The sequence below is a fragment of the Sardina pilchardus genome, chromosome 19 (assembly GCF_963854185.1).
Source record: "Sardina pilchardus chromosome 19, fSarPil1.1, whole genome shotgun sequence".
Lineage (NCBI taxonomy): Eukaryota > Metazoa > Chordata > Actinopteri > Clupeiformes > Clupeidae > Sardina > Sardina pilchardus.
The window spans coordinates 1,470,959-1,492,413 of NC_085012.1; the positions used below are offsets into that span (position 1 = coordinate 1,470,959).

At 47.3% G+C, this 21,455-nt stretch overlaps 1 protein-coding gene across 1 annotated transcript; it reads left to right on the forward strand.

Annotated features, from left to right (window-relative positions):
* The first annotated feature begins 902 nt into the window (after nucleotides 1-902).
* cul1b (cullin 1b) lies at nucleotides 903-21,454 on the forward strand. The gene is made up of 22 exons (XM_062522011.1): nucleotides 903-1,061; nucleotides 4,486-4,889; nucleotides 8,478-8,655; nucleotides 9,229-9,396; nucleotides 9,766-9,816; nucleotides 9,998-10,088; nucleotides 10,570-10,733; nucleotides 11,405-11,567; nucleotides 11,950-12,080; nucleotides 13,156-13,263; nucleotides 13,683-13,789; nucleotides 15,797-15,845; nucleotides 16,035-16,166; nucleotides 16,548-16,665; nucleotides 17,305-17,381; nucleotides 17,516-17,647; nucleotides 17,980-18,072; nucleotides 18,489-18,536; nucleotides 18,655-18,737; nucleotides 19,476-19,581; nucleotides 20,324-20,437; nucleotides 20,678-21,454. The coding sequence occupies exons 2-22, from the start codon at nucleotides 4,750-4,752 to the stop codon at nucleotides 20,756-20,758; spliced, it is 2,334 nt and encodes a 777-aa protein (XP_062377995.1). The 5' UTR covers nucleotides 903-1,061; nucleotides 4,486-4,749; the 3' UTR covers nucleotides 20,759-21,454.
* The last annotated feature ends 1 nt before the right edge of the window (nucleotide 21,455 follows it).

A 21,455-nucleotide genomic window follows, 5' to 3' on the forward strand; every position in this document is an offset into this window, starting at 1 on the left:
GGGGTTTAAAAAAAAGTGGTGCTCATTAAATACAGGCATTTTCAGCCTTTTTTTAGGACACGTCTATCCACATTTGAAGAGCCATATCTCAGAAACTAAACAAGATACCAAGCTAAAATTTTGGTTTTCCTCCAATGAAACATGGAGGAACATTTTGACCAAAAATCAGGAAAAACTGAGGACCATGGTGTCTGACCTGTTCCAACTGATACGGAATTGCCCATACGGCGGCCATCTTGAATTTTTGGACAAAATTTAACATGCCCCAAGTCTTAATCTGTTTCAATAGGGGTGCTGACCAGGAATCCATTGAGAAAACTTTGACAGAAAACTAGGCCCAAAAAGTTGAGCAAATGACCTGTCTATATATATAGCTACATACTGTGTGTGTGTGTGTGTGTGTGTATATGTATATATATATATATATATATATATATATATATATATATATATATATATATATATGTCTGTCTGTCTGTCTATCTATCTAAATAGTTGCTTTCATATATGACCTATATGACAAGAAGTTCTGAGTGTAGGCTTAAACTGGATTGGACTCATTTGATAGGCTGGCTCTACCCAAGGTTGGGGCTATTTTGTTAGACACACAAAATAGGCAGCATAGATTTACGAGCAGCATAGATCATTTGACACAAACCTTTTAGTTGTGTTTATTATGATGATGATTATTATTATTTATTCATTATCATATCATTTTAGTGATATTGCAGGCCTTCAAAATTAGTAATAGAACTAAACTATTGCTAACATATTAAGTCTCTCTCTCTCTCTCTCTCTCTCTTTCTCTTTCTCTTTCTCTCTCTCGAATAAAATTCTAACTTACATGAAAGTTAGTTTAGGTGTCGGGCCTAGTAATAGCCTAATTCGCAGCACGGAAAGCGTGGGGACTCAGACCGGGGGCTTGTTTCCAGCAGGTGACGACAGAGGGGTTGTATGAGGAGTGTGATTCCCAAACTAAACAGAGAGGGAGAAGGCACTCTATCACTTGGATGTGTATGGTTTGAACTGCGTGAGCAGGCAAGACAAACAGATCAAGGATGGTAAGAGGACATTTTAAGATTGTTAGCTTATAACTACCCAAGTTGTTTACTTGTACATTCTTACATTATACACGTTTGCGTCAAAGGGTTAGCTTATCAAGCGTTTGATGGGAATAATCCTGACTCATTGAACAGGGGGCCATTTTGCATCAGTGAAGCAAGCTAGCATGAGAGCTAATTTACCTAGCTTGCTTACTACCTTAAATTTGGAAATACCGCTTATTCCCATCTCTTCTAATGTTTAGAAATTCGACCAAATGCTACCAATGCCTTTGTTTTGCCCCATGACTTGTTTATAAGACGTACGTTATAATTACGCGAGCTAGCTACGTAACTGGTGTTAGCTTATTAGCTAATGTTAGCCAACTTCGCTTTCTATCTCAAATCAGTTAGCTTAGCTAGCTAAGTAGCTAACAAGGTTAACTAGTTGATAGCTACGGTACGTTTTGGTCAGACAGATGTAGCCTACGCGAGCTGTGTTAAAATCAGATATCTGATAGGTTTAAACCTAAATGCCTGTTTGGTGACAATTGCTTGTTTTCATTTATCTGTGTGAAGGTACCTTTGTATAATAAAAAACCGGCTTGTTGTCAAAAGGAAAGTATTCCTACACCGTCAGGCCATAACACGGTCATTCAGCTAGGTATTTCTACGACAGCTAACGTTAGCATATTTAGCAAGAAATAACTAGGTTATCACATGAGGCTGTTTGGTTCTTCGGAATTGTAAACAAACAGTAGACACGATTTAACAGATTAAAATCTATATTGTGATTATGATTCTCAGGGCACATAACAGGGTCGCTAGCTCTGTTTCAGGCTCAGGAGAAGAGTTAGTTCACTACGCAGGTTGTACAGCCACATTAGCTAGTAGCCTTATGATTAATGGGGCAGGTTATGCAAAAATCCATCCCGTCAGTTGACCTGTGCTTGTCACCGCCAGCGCACAATACCGGTCATTTCTTTGTTTCGGATACTTATGTGTGACCTGGGCGGCTATTCATGGGGAATATTTGTTCAGGGGGCATCCGTTTTATGATGACCTGGTGACTACATGTATAGTTTTGGCCTAGATCTGGTAAGTGATATATGTCGACAGACTCTGTGACTTTTGTGTGAGGCAAAGTTTTTTTTCTCACACATTTTCTAAATGCCAATCATGCCCTAAACGTTGTGGAGGGTGAGATATCTTTAGTATCTAGATATTTCAGGCCCACATGGTACACTGATGCTCTGTTTTACCATACTGCATCCTCATGACACTCTTTGCATCGTGTTTTAATGTTCAGACGCAATGGTCAGGTAGACTTACAAGTTAGGTCATTACAACTGGAATGTAAACATTACATTAGGACCATGTTGAAAATGATATCCTTTGCACATTTGTTGAGGATTGCTGCTTTGTTTTGTTCGTGTCTTGTTTTTCTTTTTTTTGTTTGTGTTTTTTTGGCTCTCCTTCCTCTTTGACAGACCACCCTTAATCTTTTGTTGATAATGCCTTGATGTGTTTTGGATACCACTAGCAGAAAGCGAGGAGACAGATGGCTGAATTTGCAAAGCTCAGGATATAATAACGCGATTACCTTCACCTATTCTGAGGTCAAGGCTAGCCATGCTATGCATCTTATACAGCCATGTAAAATGCTACCAGAGCCCTAATTCCACAACATTTGATGAAAACCAGGCTCGTGAACTTACTACCCTACATCCTGTGGGTCTATCTGGACTATTAGGTCACAGAGTCTGGCCAAGACTACTTGATCTTAATCAGATTAAATCTAGACTACTTGCAATGAAATACAGGAAACTTTTCCGTATAGGATTTAAGCAGATGCAGACAATTCCATCAGTAAAAGAACATACGATTAGGAACCATCATCACTAGTATGATGGCCATCCACTTTAATAATAACACTTGTTTCCTTGAAAGGGAAACAAGCTCTGGCTATCTTTTGCACAGTAGCCTGCAGGAAGCCAGTGTTGATCTGGCTATGGCAAACTTCATAGGAATCCCCCCTATGAATGAATCCTGTAGCTTACATATGGGGACGGGGCCGACTGCATCAATGTACAGCTGGCTCCAAGCAGAGGTGAGAGACCTCAGGGATTAAACCTCCAGGTAAAAGGCTAAGGGCGAGATCCAGTCAGGCCCCATCTGCCTTACACACACACCCACACAAGCGCACACGCACGCACCCACACACACACACACACACACACACACACACACACACACACACACACACACACACACACACAAGCACACACCCATCCGACGCAGGCTACATCACCTGTGTTGAGATTAACAGTCAGCATCCTGTGGCTAAAGCTCCTGAGTAAACACTGCTGAGTTGCGTCACTCACGCGCGGCCTGGATGGGTGACCTGGTTGCTCAAGCTTTGTTTTTGTTTGTTTGTTTACTTGATTGTCAGTCTGTTTTCTGCAATGGTTGTTGTGGTGCAGTCATTGTTTGCCATTACAGTCTTTGTTTGCGTGGTGCCATAGGGATACATTTGGAAATCGTGTTTCGTTGTTAATTATTCAGTGACATTTAAATTAAGTCAAAGCAGTCCAACCAAATGTCAAGATGGAAAAGTAACTGTAAATATCCTGATGATTTTCACAGGCATACCGTCACTCCTTTACAGTTTGTCTTAAGTGGTAGTGGCCTGGTCCGGGCGGCTGTATGGCGTTCTATAAATAACAGTTGCAAAACCCAGTCCTGTGGGTCACGTGATCGTGTATCGGCTCCTGCCGCTCTCGCTCGCTCTATTTGAGACGCGGAGTCTCGTCACGGGCCAAAACAACACAGCAGCATGTACACAATGAAGGTCAAGGCTGCTGAGCCATCACTAGACTGCAGTTTAGGAGCCAGACACTGTGAATCTACATGGACATCTAAGCCAGTGGTTCTCAAAGTGGGGTCCGTGACCCATAGCCAAGGGGTCCGCGAAATAATTTGCTTGAAATTATAAAGTTAACATTTTAAAAAGATGATGCTCTTTTCACCCATAAAACAAGCAAATTGTGTCTATTTGGTCCTACTTGGACCTAACTTGGGATAGTGGACCCAACCACAACTTCAGAGAATACGAATGGTTAACTGTTACGGTTACAAGGGGGTCCTCGGAAAATGTTTTCCCCTAAAAGGGGTCCTTGGAACCAAAAACATTGAGAACCCCTGATCTAAGCCATGCGCTTCAGCTTCTTCTGCCCCCAAAGACAGCTGGAGAGACTGGTTGCTACTGGCCAGTGAGAGATGGTCTCATTGGTCAGTTAGCCATGCTTGGGTCATTAGGATTTGATCAATACCTTTTGTACCGTCTGTCCATGCTCAAATTATGCATGCATGCAGCAAGTATTGACCTTTTGCCTACTGTTTGTAGAAAAAAAAAGCTCAGTAATGTCTCTGCTGTGTCTTACAGATTACCTGGTGAATCCAGCATTGCTAACGTTCGCACTCGGAAGTCTTTCAGCTGCCTGAGCCTCTCATTGGACCGTGACTGGAAGAGCCGGGCAGGACAGTTTGATTCTCTTCAGAGGTTCCCTGGAAAACCTGATCCGGATGGGGGAGAGCACCTGAGACGCCGTCTTTGTCCCGAGGAACCGACAGCAGCGGGTGGAGAAGGAGAAGGAGAAGGAGGAAGAGGAAGAGGAAGAGGAGGAGGACGAGGACAGCGAGAGGAAGCATGACGTCCAACCGGGGCCAGAACCCCCACGGGCTGAAGCAGATCGGACTGGACCAGATCTGGGACGACCTGCGGGCCGGCATCCAGCAGGTGTACACCCGCCAGAGCATGGCCAAGTCGCGCTACATGGAACTCTACACGTATCCTAGCAGCGCACAGCGCACGGGCCCGAGAGAGAGAGAGAGAGAGAGAGAGAGAGAGAGAGAGAGAGAGAGAGAGAGAGAGAGAGAGAGAGAGAGAGAGAGAGAGAGAGAGAGAGAGAGAGAGAGAGAGAGAGAGAGAGAGAGAGAGAGAGAGAGAGAGAGAGAGAGAGAGAGAGAGAGAGAGAGAGAGAGAGAGAGAGAGAGAGAGAGAGAGAGAGAGAGAGAGAGAGAGAGAGAGAGAGAGAGAGAGAGAGAGAGAGAGAGAGAGAGAGAGAGAATGATGGGGTGGGGATTTGTCATCACATGTGTGTGTTTTGTTTGTATCATGTATCCATGTTTGTGCTGGTAAGCCGTGTTTGTATAATTTATCCATGTTTGTGCTGGTAGGTCCTGTTGTGGTGGAGAGTTTTGCCACAGCATGAGCAGTTTTGGATTCTACTACTAACACCAAATTCAGGGGATTTCTGGGTAGTGTATGCTTCTATGCAGAATCCTTTGCCCTCACTGCAGGGCATTCAGTGCAGTCACTGGGTGTTACAGCAGCGTTATAGAGAGAGCCCAGTTCTGCACACTCTGCAGTGTTATATAGAGAGCCCAGTTCTACAGGCTCTGCAGTGTTCTAAAGAGAGCCCACTTCTACAGGGACTGCAGTGTTCTAGAGAGAGACCCCTTCTACAGGGACTACAGTGTTCTAGAGAGAGACCCCTTCTACAGGGACTACAGTGTTCTAGAGAGAGCCCAGTTCTACAGGGACTGCAGTGTTCTAGACTAGAGAGAGCCCAGTTCTACAGGGACTGCAGTGTTCTAGACTAGAGAGAGCCCACTTCTACAGGGACTGCAGTGTTCTAGAGAGAGACCACTTCTACAGGGACTGCAGTGTTCTAGACTAGACAGAGACCACTTCTACAGGGACTGCAGTGTTCCCTCAGTGCAAGGTAAGCATCAGCACTCTGCCACCCACGCCTTGAGATGGGAAGAGCGAGGGAGAGGAGGATGGAGAAGAAAAGGACGAGGAAGGGAGGGAGAAGTGAAAGAGAGAGAGAGAGAGAGAGAGAGAGGGAGAGGGAGAGGGAGAGCTGATTCATTCAGACAGCAAAGGTTAGCTGTCAGACAGTTGTGACAGAAGGCCAAGCACCCGTCTCCATGCCTGTCTCTCCCCCAGTGCCCTTGTAGGGCTGTTGACGGCAGGGCCACGGCGTGGTCAGATGGCGCATCCCTGTCTAGCCTCTATTCAAACTCTGGCCCCTCATTTAAATGCCGGTGAGAGTTTAAAGTCTAACTAAAGCTAATTTGATAATGAGGCCAGATCTATATCCTAATTTAGTGCCATAGGTTGAAAAAACAAAGTATAATCATGCACATCCGCAAGTTTCATCGGGTGCAAGATCCAAAAGATAGAGCCCCCAATACAGTTCCTTTTTGTTATTTAGTAACGTTTCAGGCTTTACAGCCCTCCCTCAGGCTTATTAGACTCATTTATGCCGTGACTAAGATCCAGAGTGCAAACACTGCTTGGTCAGCTCAGTCCTCCTAGACTCATATGGACTAAAAGCTTTAGTTCACGTAGAGACACTTAGCTCGTTGAGTGACTTGGCACTTTCCCGGTCATTCAGAGCCTTGTGTATTTACTCACCCACATGGCTTACTACTGTGCAGGACGAGGTCATTACTGCAGGCCGTAGATACATTACATTACATTACATTACATTACATTACAGGCCATAGGGACTTACATGGTAAAGGTCAACATCATTTCTAAATGTTTGTAATTGTTTTCAAACGTTTTTATCATTTCCATAGTTGATAATATGTTGTTCAGCTGTCTAGGGTCAGTAAATGTGGGAACTTTAGTCAGAGAGTGAGGGCAGTTTTTGCACAGAGATATCTGTATGTGATGCAGTTCCCCTCTGCTCCAAAAGAGAGGTGTATCTATCATAGAGAGCCCCTCTCTTCTCCTCTCCTCTCCTCTCATCTCATATCCTCTCCAGCACTTCCCCTCTCTCCCACAGCGGCAGCACGGCGGCTAGGATTTCACCCACTCATCCCACCACAGACCCAGGGCGTAATTAAACACTTTTGGGGGTGAAGGGAGAGAGGGGGGAGAGAGAGATTCAGAGATATGACGAGAGAGAGAGAGATGGAGATCTAGAGGGTCTCGGGACAGTTGGTTCAGGCACGAGTTCAGCATTTGAGCTCAAAAATGAAACATTTTATCAGCGAGGGACATTTTTTCTGCTGATGCACCTTTCTTGTGGGCAACTCGGGCAGAGGGATGGAAACCTCATCTCCTCTGCTCTCAGCACGGTGGGCTAGATACAGCAGTGATACGGGACACCAGGAACAACAACTGCAAAGAGATTTTCCAGGAACTGTTGTGTTGTGCAAGTCAGAGAGGGTGATTTCACACCACAGTGACTTGCACATAAACAACAACACTATAGTTGAATTTAGCTCAACACTTGGTAAACACTCAGTCTAACATGAGTCCTGATGGTCCATCCACACGGATACACTACTATATTACAGTATACCTTGTTCCACACCTGTCCATGTAGGTCCTGTTGCTAGTTATAGTGTGAGGGCATAAGATGGCAGTGCGGAGGCTGAGGCAGCGGCCCGGTAGGTACAGTAGGCAGCTAGTGTGAGGAGATGAGATGGCAGTGCGGAGGCTGGGGCAGTAGGTACAGTAGGCAGCTAGTGTGAGGAGATGAGATGGCAGTGCGGAGGCTGGGGCAGTAGGTACAGTAGGCAGCACATTGGGAGGGCATAAGCGGAGGCTGGGGCAGTGGCTCAGTAGGTACAGTAGGCAGCACAGTATGAGGGCATAAGATGGCTCAGTAGGTACAGTAGGCAGCAGTATGAGGGCATAAGCGGAGGCTGGCGCAGTAGGTACAGTAGGCAGCAGTATGAGGGCATAAGCGGAGGCTGGCGCAGTAGGTACAGTAGGCAGCACATTGGGAGTGCATAAGCGGAGGCTGGCGCAGTAGGTACAGTAGGCAGCAGTGTGAGGGCATGAGATGGCGCAGTAGGTACAGTAGGTACAGTAGGCAGCACAGGAGTACGCGAGGAGGCACTCGGGCACTGCAGCTCTGGACGAGGGCCAGGCCTGGCAGCAGGCCAGCTCAGCATCTCACTCACTCGGACCCAGCCAGGCACAACTGCAACAATTCTGTTGTGTCACCGTCACAGGACGCTCACGCAAGCGCTGTGTGTGTGTGTGTGTCTGTGTGCCCTGTCCGTTTTTGGTTCTGTGGCGTACCTACTTTGCAGAGCCAGAGGAAGGGGTTTGATGTGGAGTGAATCGGGATAGAAGTGTTGAGCATGTCTCATAAACACGGAAATGCCCAGACTGGAGGAACTTTATCATTTACAGTCTCTTTGAGGTGGTTTGTCCTTTGAATCCTTGTATAGCAATTGTGTTCTATTTTTGTGATCCTTGTAAACTGATGTTTGGGGACATCTGGACGGCTACATTTTATTCCAAGTGTTTGTTTTGGTAGGCTGTCAGGTGGTGCTCCGTGTTCAAGCCCTTTTTGTCTTTTTTTGCCACCGTCATTCACCTTTTGCCTTAACCGCGCCCACCAGACATGTTTATAATTACTGTACAAGTGTCCACCAGTCCAACCAGGCCCGTGGCGCCGGCGTCCCGGCCTCCAAGCCCTCCAAGAAGACGCCGACGCCGGGGGGAGCCCAGTTCGTGGGCCTGGAGCTCTACAAGAGGCTGAAGGAGTTCCTGAAGAACTATCTGACCAACCTGCTCAAGGTGCTGCTCAGTGCTGTATATGAAACAGATCCACAGATCCAGTTCTCTCCACTGCAACCAATCCCCCCAATTCAATAACTCCCACCCCCCAAACTAGTATTTAATCTCTGCTTTCAGTTAAAAGGGAAATTATAGGACAAGTTTCCATGGATTAAGCCTATTGCTTGAAAAAGGCCTTTGATCTAGAACAAGGTTTAGTCCATGTATTGGATACTGGTCAGTCCTGTTTTGAAAATGTAAAAGTACTGTTGCTTAGCGGGCCATTGCATTAAAGATGGAGATCCTTGAGCTGCTCCCAAGTTGTCCCATGCCAAACACAGTCCCCTCTCTCCTCTTCTCTCTCTTCTCTCCTCCTCTCACCTCCCTTCCTCTTACCTCCCTCTCCTCTCCTCCTCTCTCCTCCTCTCTCCTCCCCTCCTCTCACCTCCCTCTCCTCTCCTCCTCTCCTCTCCTCTCACCCCTCTCCTCTCACCTCCCTCTCCTTTCCTCCTCTCCTCTCACCCCCCTCCTCTCTCCTCTCCTCCTCTCCTCCTCTCACCTCCTCCTCCTCCTCTCTCCTCCCCCCTCCCTCAGGATGGTGAGGACCTGATGGATGAGAGTGTGCTGAAGTTCTACACGCAGCAGTGGGAGGACTACCGCTTCTCCAGCAAGGTGCTCAACGGCATCTGTGCCTACCTCAACAGACACTGGGTGCGCCGCGAGTGTGACGAGGGACGCAAGGGCATCTACGAGATCTACTCGGTGAGTCGGACGCAAGCCCTGCACGATGCCCATGCTTTGCACCTCTGTGCTTTTGTTTTGGTCACTTCTATTCTTCATCTACTGTTGTTGAACTTCTTGGGTGAAATGATATGAATCTTGAATTTCCCCTTGGGGATCAATAAAGTATCTATCTATCTATCTATCTATCTATCTATATGGCCTGAAATGAGTGCTATGAAATCTGTTTGATGGAGCGACGGTGTGTTGTTCATGTGTGTAACTTGCCCGCCATTTAAATTCGGGTCCTGAATGCGTATATAAGGTGTTAATATGAGTGCTGTACATAGGAGATCCTGTCCTCCTGATCAGCCATGTTCTCATCTCCTCTCTATTCTTCTGTCTTTCTAGCTTGCGTTGGTGACATGGAGAGACTGTTTATTCAGACCCTTGAACAAGCAGGTAGGTGTTCGTCTTCAACAATATGCCTTTTATTGTATTATTCTGTTATGTCCCCTTATCACATGTGGGTATGGATTTCACCAGCACTGCTATGGGTGGAGTGCCAGAGTATTTGAATTCCACCTGTACTATAATGATTTGTGTACCAGTTTAAGAGCTTATTGTTGATTGTCATCCACAGGTGACCAACGCCGTGTTGAAGCTGATTGAGAAAGAGCGTAATGGCGAGACCATCAACACTCGACTCATCAGCGGAGTCGTCCAGTCTTACGGTATGTGTGTGTGTGTGTGTGTGTACAGGCTTTTTAGAGGCCTGCTGTGGTCTTGCTGTGTGTGTGTGTGTGTACAGGCTTTTTAGAGGCCTGCTGTGGTCTTGCTGTGTGTGTGTGTGTGTACAGGCTTTTCAGAGGCCTGCGGTCTTGCTGTGTGTGTGTGTGTGTACAGGCTTTTCAGAGGCCTGCTGTGGTCTTGCTGTGTGTGTGTGTGTGTGTGTGTACAGGCTTTTCAGAGGCCTGCTGTGGTCTTGCTGTGTGTGTGTGTGTGTGTGTGTGTACAGGCTTTTCAGAGGCCTGCTGTGGTCTTGCTGCGGCCGCATTGATTTGGGAGAGAGGGGGCACACACACAGGGCACTGAATGGGCCGTAATCGCTGTTGTTTCTGAGCAGGCGATGCCTCCTTCAGCAGCACAGAACCGTGGTGCTGGAATCTGTGCCAGTTGAGCTGTCCTGTAACAGTGTGCCTTGCTCTCTTGCAGTGGAGCTGGGGCTGAATGAAGACGACGCCTTTGCGAAGGGGCCCACATTATCCGTGTACAAAGAGTACTTTGAGAGCCAGTTCCTGGCAGACACAGAGCGCTTCTACACAAGGGAAAGCACAGAGTTCCTGCAACAAAACCCTGTCACCGAATACATGAAAAAGGTTAGTGTGATGCAGGCCGCGCAGGCCTAATGGCCCGGCCTTATCTGGGAGGCCCAGCCGCGCTGGTTTTGTGTGCGAGGGGAGGCTGTTGAATGTGATCCAGCTCCATTACATCAACCCTCATTTAACAAGAAATAGTGGACTGGGTCAAAGATGGCTAGTTTGTTTATATTTTGAGTTGGTTGATGGAAATGAATAGAGTTTGAATCACACAAACACAGCACTTCATTGTTGGTGCCTAAAGCATGACGTGACCCAACGCTGACCCACACGCCGCTTCTCTGAGTGCACTCCCTTTAACTGAGGAGACACATGACGACGTGTTCCTCAACATTACTGTATTGGGCCTGCACGCCAGTTACCTTAGTTACGCACAGTAACAGTAGTTCTGTAGTAACCATGACAGAATTGAAAGAATTATTTTACTGATATAATTAGTACCAGTATTGCAACATTTTCCGAATGTTGAATTGACGTGTGTGTGTGTGTGTGTGTGTGTGTGTGTGTGTGTGTGTGTGTGTGTGTGTGTGTGTGTGTGTGTGTGCGTGTGCGTGTGCGTGTGCGTGTGCGTGTGCGTGTGCGTGTGCGTGTGCGTGTGCGTGTGCGTGTGCGTGTGCGTGTGCGTGTGCGTGTGCGTGTGCGTGTGCGCGTGCGCGTGCGTGTGTGTGCAGGCTGAGACACGGCTGCTGGATGAGCAGCGGCGTGTGCAGGTGTACCTCCATGAGAGCACACAGGATGAACTGGCACGCAAATGTGAGCAGGTGCTCATTGAGAAACACCTGGAGATCTTCCACACGGAGTTCCAGAACCTTCTGGATGCCGACAAGAACGAAGGTGAGGAGGACAGTTCTCCACAGCACCTGTTTCATTGCGCTCGAGTTTTGAGGTTAAAGGAACATTTATGTGGGAGCCCTCAAAAAACTTTCACCGATGTTTTGGTTTCGCTAACCCATCGCTATGCCCCTCATAATCGAAATGTTCGTTGCTTTGTCTTTTTGTCTTTTAGATGTATACTGCCTGTATCTGAAGTAAATTGTGACTTCTTAATATTCAGCACTAACATGAACACATCCAAATTATTTTATTATTATTATTGTCAATAGGTATTACATTACAATTGTGGTCATGAGTCAGTGGTCAGTTATAGTTTTGTGACGCTTGCTCTGGGTGTCTGAAGAGGTTCACTTAGTGTTTCCTCCTGTTTGCCCTGCTTCAGATCTGGGGCGCATGTACAACCTTGTCTCTCGCATCACGGACGGCCTGGGAGAGCTGAAGAAGCTTCTGGAAACGCACATCCACAACCAGGGCCTCGCCGCCATCGAGAAGTGTGGGGACGCTGCCCTCAACGTGAGTAGCGGCCGTCCACGACGAGGCCTTTCAGCCTCCCAGTGTCTCCCACTGGACCCACTGTGATCCCTTTGCTGGTCGTACCTGACCATGGGTTTAAAAAATGATGTACTTTAGTTTCACTGTGGGAATTACCTCTTGAATGGTGGTCTCTTGGTCACATCATGTTGAAAACCCCTGATGGATGGCCAGATAGGCAGTTCTTATGTGGCCATTGGGGACTATGAGTTTGCCATTGTGCATGAAGCCAACAACAGGGCTCTACGTTAACCTTTCTTGCTCACAGCACAACAGGGCAAAATGCGTTCACTGAAGGTTATATGATATCGCTACACTTGTCTTGACCAGCATGGCTGGTGCATGTTCGACCTTTGACCCTGCAGTATAGCCAGTGCAGAAGTGCAGCCAAGTGAGCGCTGCAGGCCACCGGCGGCTCTGTTGTGCCGTGGAGACGGAATGTGATGGTAGCGCACGGCGACAACAGGAAGACGCCCAGATTAGCAGTCTCAGATCCAGCTGATGTAATTACACAGAGCACAGACAAGCACTGGCTCCTAGCAGCCCCAGAAGAAAGCCAGCCCTGGAATGAGCTTTAGTCATTCAGCCAGCCCTGGAATGAGCTTTAGTCATTCAGCCAGCCCTGGAATGAGCTTTAGTCATTCATCCAGCCTTAGAATTAACTTTAGTCATTCATTCAGTCTAGCTACATGGTACAGAATACTACAGTTTATAATCTCATCTGTAGATATTTCATTCATGTCTTTAATCTGGCTACATGGTACAGAATACTGCCGTTCATAATCTCATTTGTAGATGTTTCATTCATGTCTTTAATCTGGCTACATGGTACAGAATAGTACAGTTTATAATCTCATGTGTACATGTGAAGTTCAGTGTGCGACGCCTGTCATTATGTTCTATACCACACAAAAGCGGGCACGTTGTGTGTTGGTGTAACTAATCTCTTGGGACTTTCCTACAGTAGAGCTATACATTGTGGCAGGGCAGCTGCTCTATGGTGATGTGAAATGAGATCTGCGTGAGCTTAATCTGTCTTTTGTCCTTCGCCACACAGGATCCCAAAATGTATGTGCAAACAATATTGGACGTGCACAAGAAATACAACGCCCTGGTGATGTCAGCGTTTAACAACGACGCAGGCTTTGTGGCGGCACTGGACAAGGTAAGATGTGCACATGGCTGCCCTCTACGCCATAACCAGTTAGTCCAACTATATATATATCAGCATCAGTGCTGTAACCTCTTTCTGTCATTGCTGTCTCTCCTTCTATCTCTCTCTCTCCTTCTCTCCCTCTCTCCTCTCCCTCTCTACCTCTATCTCTCTCTCCTTCTTTCTCTCTCTTTCCTTCTCTCCCTCTCTACCTCCTTCTCCCTTTCTTTCTCTCTCCCTCTATCTCTCTCTCCCTCTATCTCTCCCTCCTCCCTCTCTACCTCCTTCTCCCTCTCTTCCTCTATCTCTCTCCCTCCTTCTCTCCCTCTCTTCCGGTGTCTCCCTCTCTCTCCCTCATGCTCTCCCTCTCTCTCCCTCTTCCTCTATCTTTCTCTCTCTGCCTCTTTCTCTCTCTCTCCCTCTATCTCTAGGCATGTGGGAGGTTCATTAATAACAACGCTGTTACCAGGATGGCTCAGTCCTCCAGTAAATCTCCAGAGCTGCTGGCCAGATACTGTGACTCTCTGCTCAAGAAGAGGTGGGTCCCCATTTCCTCATTAAAACAGCACTCTAAATATGGCCAGATACTGTGACTCCCTGCTCAAGAAGAGGTTGGTCTTCAGCACATTAAAACGGCACACAATGCTGCTCACTCTAAATATGGGCATGGGAAATGGGAAAAGTGGAGTGGCCAGGGAATATAGGATGCTAGCTACACTAGCTGTCCCAAATCCCACATTATCACCTCAGACTATTCTGAGGGAGCTGCTGTGTGAGTACTGTCATTCACTGCAGATGCAGCAAGAGAGGGCTGATGTGTCCAACGCCCCGCAATGCACCTGAACAAGAGCCTGATTAGCAGGTGTCACTCTTAGTACTCCATAGTCCAGAACTCCACCTCAAGTGCTCACTCCTCAGTTCAAATGCTGTTCTTGGTCTTCTTGAGCTCTCTCCTCAGTTAAAATGGTGCTCTTGGTCTTCAAAGCAGAGCGGCACTCGACACATTTATTCATGAATTGAGACAGTCCTTCAGTGGTGGAGTTTGATGTAATGTTTGTTTTGCAACGTTTCATAACTTCACAAAATGCCATTGTCTCTGTGAGACAATATAAGCTTATATAAGCATGATTGCAGTCTTCTCATAGTGAGTCGTAGTGCACGTGTTTGCACTGAGAACCAGACACACCACTCTCAAGATCCACGTGTGCACGTGGCCGAACCAAACCATCCTTCAAAGATCTGGAGCGGCCACCAGCGCCCGCTCTCTAGTTCTGAATGTACAGGCTGCTGTAAGGTCAGCAGCACACTGTCTTGGATGAGGGATGGAGGGGTCCCTGCTCTCCCCCCCCTGGGGGTCTTGGATGAGGGATGGAGGTGTCCCTGCTCTCCTCCCCTGGGGGGTCTTGGATGAGGGATGGAGGGGTCTCTCTTCTCCTCCCCTGGGGGGTCTTGGATGAGGGATGGAGGGGTCTCTCTTCTCCTCCCCCGGGGGGTCTTGGATGAGGGATGGAGGGGTCTCTCTTCTCCTCCCCCTGGGGGTCTTGGATGAGGGATGGAGGGGTCTCTCTTCTCCTCCCCCTGGGGGGCTTGGATGAGGGATGGAGGTGTCCCTGCTCTCCTCCCCTGGGGGGTCTTGGATGAGGGATGGAGGGGTCTCTCTTCTCCTCCCCCTGGGGGTCTTGGATGAGGGATGGAGGGGTCTCTCTTCTCCTCCCCCGGGGGGTCTTGGATGAGGGATGGAGGGGTCTCTCTTCTCCTCCCCCTGGGGGGTCTTGGATGAGGGATGGAGGGGTCTCTCTTCTCCTCCCCCGGGGGGTCTTGGATGAGGGATGGAGGGGTCTCTCTTCTCCTCCCCCTGGGGGTCTTGGATGAGGGATGGAGGGGTCTCTCTTCTCCTCCCCCTGGGGGTCTTCTATCCTGCTGTTGAATTAGAGAGCTGATGTAATGCATCTCTTTTTCCATATGGTAATCTGACCATCACAGGGGAGGCTGTGAGGGGACCCATAGAGTGCGTCCTTCCCAGGCCATGATTTGCGGCCGAGTCGTGGTAAACCCTGGCCAACCTCCAGATTGAGATTAAACTCTGACCTCGACCGAATCCCTCTCCGAGTGGCTGTTCTGTGTGGTCACTAAGCATTAAGGTCATGATGAGTTGTGGGCCAGCAGGGCTTTTGCTCAAGGGCCTCGCAAGCAGCTCTTAGGAGCTCCAGAGATCCAGTACATAGAGTAGAGCCCTGCCTTTAAGCCCAGTACATAGTCCCAGAGGAGGTAGGAGACCTTTAAGCCCAGTACATAGTCCCAGAGGAGGTAGGAGCCCTTTAAGCCCAGTACATAGTCCCAGAGGAGGTAGGAGCCATTTAAGCCCAGTACATAGTTAAACCCAGTACATAGTCCCAGAGGAGGTGGGAACGCTGCATTTCTCCACTAGTTGAATCCCCTAATGACGATATGAACAGATCAGGGAGCTGGAACTAGAGGAACTCAAAGCTGTTGTGGTAACAACAGGATGGATCATACTAACAGGAAATTATTTGTACTCCTGCAGCTCCAAGAATCCTGAAGAGGCTGAACTGGAGGACACACTGAACCAAGTGGTGAGTGAGGACTGTCCTGATTGATTGATTGATTGATTGATTGATTGACTGTCTTTATTTGGAGTTCTGTGACAGACATCATGTGGAGGTGTGTTTCACCTGCATATTCTTTCAGACTTCTCAGTCTGTTCACCCAGTCAGCCCTGTCAGTCATTCCCACTAACCAAGACTGGGCCCTTGTGCTCCCAGATGGTGGTGTTCAAGTACATCGAGGACAAAGATGTGTTCCAGAAGTTCTACGCCAAGATGCTGGCCAAGCGCCTCGTGCACCAGAACAGCGCCAGCGACGACGCCGAGGCCAGCATGATCTCCAAGCTCAAGGTGCGGCCCGCTCGGACACGACGCCGCTCTGGGAACCATAGACTATGGCATCTACTGTGACTTCCTTTAGTACTGAGAAATATGTGTCTGCTTGTTTTTTAATGATGCATCATTAAATTATACTGTCGGCTGTTGCCAGCTGACTGAATTAAATCCTGTCCTAGACAAACCGTTTATTTCAATGGATATTGTCATCAAATTTTTGTTATAGTCTTTGTAGGTGTTAATCTATGTACCAGGGAACCATAGTGTACCGCTGGATTGGCCTCTAATGCCATTGTTTGTGGATGTTTGTTTGTGTTTTTATTGATATTTTTATGATTATTGCGCTGTGCTGGATCTGGGATAGTGCTTTGACTTTGGCCTTTGGTCTGTTTACAGCAAGCGTGTGGCTTTGAGTACACCTCCAAGCTGCAGCGCATGTTCCAGGACATCGGGGTCAGCAAGGACCTCAATGAGCAGTTTAAGAAGCATCTGACAAACTCGGAGCCGCTAGACTGTGAGCACCTCGCAAACATCATCACAAACACAAAACAAAACACCTCCCTCCGGTCGTCTGTCTGGAGACATTTAATCACACCCTGTTTAGGACTGAAACGAGTCTCGAGGCGTCTTGCATGCTAGAAAATGTCAACCACTGGGAAAAAAAACACAAGCATTCCTACCATTTTGAAAATCCACAAACAGATATGGCAGCATATCGTAGCAGTTCCTCATTCCAGAACAGTTTTCCTTTTCCTAAGCTAAAAAGAAGAGTATCTCCTCCATCTTTTGAGTGACCCCTGGTCTGGATGATCATGTGACTCCCTCTTGTATTGCATACTCTCTATATTGCCAATGTCCATCCTACGAGAGTGATGCCATCAGCCAGAACCAAATTCCTTCTGTGTTATCCAGAGGTGGGAAAAGTCCTATCACATATCTGTGCCAAGTGCCTAAACCAGCTGACTCTAGTTATACTCCTCAGACAGGTAGAGCAGCTAACTGGTGAGATCAGCTGTGTTATGTGCACAGGTAGAACCAATACAAGGTTGGACTTTTACTCTCTGAAGCTGGACTTTTCCACATCTAGTGTTAACTGACTTGGCCAAATGAACCTGACCGTGTGATTGAACCTGAATCTGTTGTTGTGTTGCAGTGGACTTCAGCATCCAGGTGCTCAGCTCTGGCTCCTGGCCTTTCCAGCAGTCCTGCACTTTCGCTTTACCGTCCGAGGTGAGCTCGACCGCCAACTGACCACCACCCGTCCGTCACAGCGGTCATCGTGTACCCTGGCGTTACAGACGCGTCTCCGCTCTCTTCTGTGGTTTCATCTGTGCTGTTGTTTTTTTTTTTGCTCTCGCTTGTAGCTGGAACGAAGTTACCAAAGATTCACAGCCTTCTACGCCAGTAGACACAGCGGGCGCAAGTTGACGTGGCTCTACCACCTGTCGAAGGGAGAGCTCGTCACCAACTGCTTCAAGAACAGATACACCCTGCAGGTGAGCTCGCGCACTTCTCCGTCCTTGCAGACCACTTGGCAAACATGGCTTCTCTGAACAGCTCCATTTGAACAATTTATTGTAAACATACCGTGCCGCACTTCTGTACGTTTACAGAGAACTATCTCCTCAAACTCTTTGCTATAAGTTCTCTGCCAACGTTTGTGGGCACTCAAAAATACTCGCCGGTGTTGGCGAATTTGAATGCACCTCTGATGTGGCTACTTCCATAAGGGCCTGTGTGGTGTTTTTTGTGCTCGTTGGTGTTGGTAAATTTGAATGCACCTCTGATGTGGCTAGTCCTTTAACGCTACTCTCCTGTTCCTCCACAGGCCTCCACATTCCAAATGGCCCTCCTCCTGCAGTTCAACACCGAGGACACCTACACCGTCCAGCAGCTCACCGACAGCACACAGATCAAAACGGTCAGTTCCCCTCTAGCTCACCGACACAGACATTTACAGGCCAGAAAACATGTCAAGACGGACAGCGTTTTTGACCCATTGACATTTACCCATTTGGCCGATACTCCTATTCAAATGTACAGTAGAAGTGAGGAATACCAGTCAATCTTCAGTATAGCTGGAGACCAGGATACATATCCTCACTGTCGATATCTTTGTCTAATTTTCTTCCTAGTTGCTGTAAACAACAATTATCTACATAAAATATCAATAAGGTTTTAAATAATACAGTATAAGATATTAATACTGTAACTTTTGCCTGTGAACGTAAAGGTTATCATGTCTAGTCGTAATGCTAGTACTTGTTCTTTACCAATCCTGTAATCTAGTAAACAGTGACCCCGGAATCACAGCTGTTCTGTTCTTTTACCCCACAGGACATTTTGGTGCAAGTTTTGCAAATCCTCCTCAAGTCCAAATTGCTGGTGAGTCTATGGCATGGAGCTTGCAGTGTGGAGTTTGTCCACTAGAGGGTTTCTTGGATTCTATTTGGCTTTTCTGGCCTGTTTAACCCTGATGAAACAATTTGCTTTGCTTTCCCAGGTCCTAGAGGACGAGGGTGCCAACGTGGACGAGGTGGACTTCAAGCCTGACACTGTGATTAAACTGTTCCTGGGATACAAGAAGTAAGTCAAATGCTGTGCTTAAAGAGCAACTTGCAGGTTGGAAATTACTATGAAGCATAGTGTAGAGAAATCATGAAGGAACTAGATAACATATTGTGAGAAAATAATGAGAAAAATAACTTCCGCATTTTTAAACCACTAACTGGAAGTGAGGTGAGGTAACCGAGGGCAAACAGGTCAAGTGTAATGAATAGTGTAATGGATCCTGACACGGACTCCGATCATAAACAACAAAAACGCCTGATCACGGGGCACAGCCCTGCCATTATAAGACACCTAGGCCAGATAGAGGAAGGAATGACGGGCGGAGGAAAGAGGGGGAGTTTTGTTGAGGGACTCTGTGATAGATAGATAGATAGATAGATAGATAGATAGATACTTTATTGATCCCCAAGGGGAAATTCAAGATAACGGTGATAACGGTGGCTAACGCTGTGTCAAAGTGACGGCCATACAGGAGCTTTTTTTTTCTGGAGCTTTTTGTTTTTTTTTAGAGAAGAATTATTTAAGAGCCTGCTTAAAATGGGTACACTTTCTTCTGAATTACTGTCAGAAAGGTTTTGTAAAACGTTTGATTTTCAGGCAAGATGAAGTATAAATTCTTTTGAAATCAACCTGTAAATTGCTCTTTAAATGCTGTCCTGTCGATAATGCTACAACAAACCTTTTCCATTGTGTTATAACGTAGTTTGATAACTAATGAAACGCGAGTACTGAACGGCTAATCTTTGTCTGTAGCAAAAAGCTGCGCGTGAACATCAACGTGCCCATGAAGACCGAGCAGAAGCAGGAACAGGAGACCACTCACAAGAACATCGAGGAGGACCGCAAGCTCCTCATCCAGGTAGAGCGCTGCTCACACACACACACACACACACACACACACACACACACACACACACACCTCACACAAGAACATCGAGGAGGACCGCAAGCTCCTCATCCAGGTAGAGCACTGCGCACACACACACACACACACACACACACCTCACACAAGAACATAGAGGAGGACCGCAAGCTCCTCATCCAGGTAGAGCGCTACACACACACACACACACACACACACACACACACACTCTCTGACAACTCACAAGAACATTGAGGAGGGCCACAAGCTCCTCATCCAGTTAGATCACTGCTCCCACTCACATACTGATCAAGCTCCTCATCCAGGTAGAGCACACACACACTGCCGTGGCCTACTGGTTAGGGCTTCGAGCCCAACAGAGCAGCCTTGGAGAGCATTTCACAGGGCTTATCGAGCTGGCACCTACTTCATCGGGCCCACACCACCTCCAGAAGGCTCAACAGGTGTCTGGTGAATGAGTAGAATATGTACATTGGTCTGTTCTTGAATGTATTTGCCTGTGGGTGTTAAAAGGATACTGTGGGCCTTCTGTAGGCTATCTATTGTTTGTTTTCAACACGTTAGGTTGAAAAGCTTTCATTTCCTGCCTGTTCTTTTTGCCATAAATATCTAGGCTTAGACATTTCTGAGAAGTGCTTCCTCTTTCTGAAAGATATTGGAGTTTTCAGAGGTCTCCCATTTTCTATTTTGTGTGTGTGTGTGTGTGTGTGTGTGATAGGCTGCTATCGTCCGAATCATGAAGATGAGAAAGCTTCTGAAGCATCAGCAGCTGCTGGCGGAGGTGCTGAATCAACTGTCCTCACGCTTCAAGCCCCGTGTCCCCGTCATCAAAGTAAGCGCCCCTCACCCACCCTCACGTGCCTCCAACACTGTACAGGAAACTACTCTGAGAATCATTGATAGAAATCGGCCCTCTCTCCACACTGACAAGCTCGCAGTTACTAATATTGGTGTTAGGCTACTCTGAGACCCAGTGTTCTGCATCTGTTTTGAACACTTGTTCAAATTGTTCATTGATGATTCTGATGTTGCAGTACAGTAACGCATGCTTGTTTGTGAACCCCTCTCCCAGAAATGCATCGATATCTTGATCGAGAAGGAGTACCTGGAGCGCGTTGACGGAGAAAAGGACACCTACAGCTACTTGGCCTAAAGTTCTCTCGTTTTTCAGTTAAGTTTTCAAAGGAAAACAAATTATTCCTGGTGACTTTTTTTTTTTTTTGTTCGATGTTGCAAGGAATGTGTGCACAGGTGAGGGAGCTCTGATCTCTGGAGGATTTGCGTGTGGAAATCCTAACCGCTGCTGTTGATGTCCACAGAGCAGCAGCAAAGCTGGACCTCCCTTTAAGGTAAAGAGGTTTGGGGCCGGGGGTGAATCCTGCCAGCCTAACCCCCCTGCAGCCCTCTCCCCAACCCTCCCTCCCTCACCAACTGCTCAGGACTACCACACACACACCAGTCGCTCTTCTGTACATATGAACGTGGACCCGTGTAACCTCCCACACACACACACGCACCCCTCAAACACACACCTTTACAATCTGAAACCCGTGTGCTGGGTTGCATGCTACTGCCTATCAGTGAAAGGAAATTAAAAAGAAAAAAGTGAACTCAATTGGGAAGCGGCCGCCGTGTTCTAGAACTCTTCACGACCGTCGAGTTGGCCGCAGCCACCGCAGAAGAGGAGAAAAAAAAAACGTTGTGAATTGACAGTTTTTGCAGCACTTCTGAGTCTGATTTAGGCTGTTAGAAAACCGTAACCTGAATTTGTTAACTGCTCCAAGGAAACCCCATTTGTATAGTGTGGTTCATTTTTTATGTGTTAAATAATAAAGAAAAACTTTCTGTAG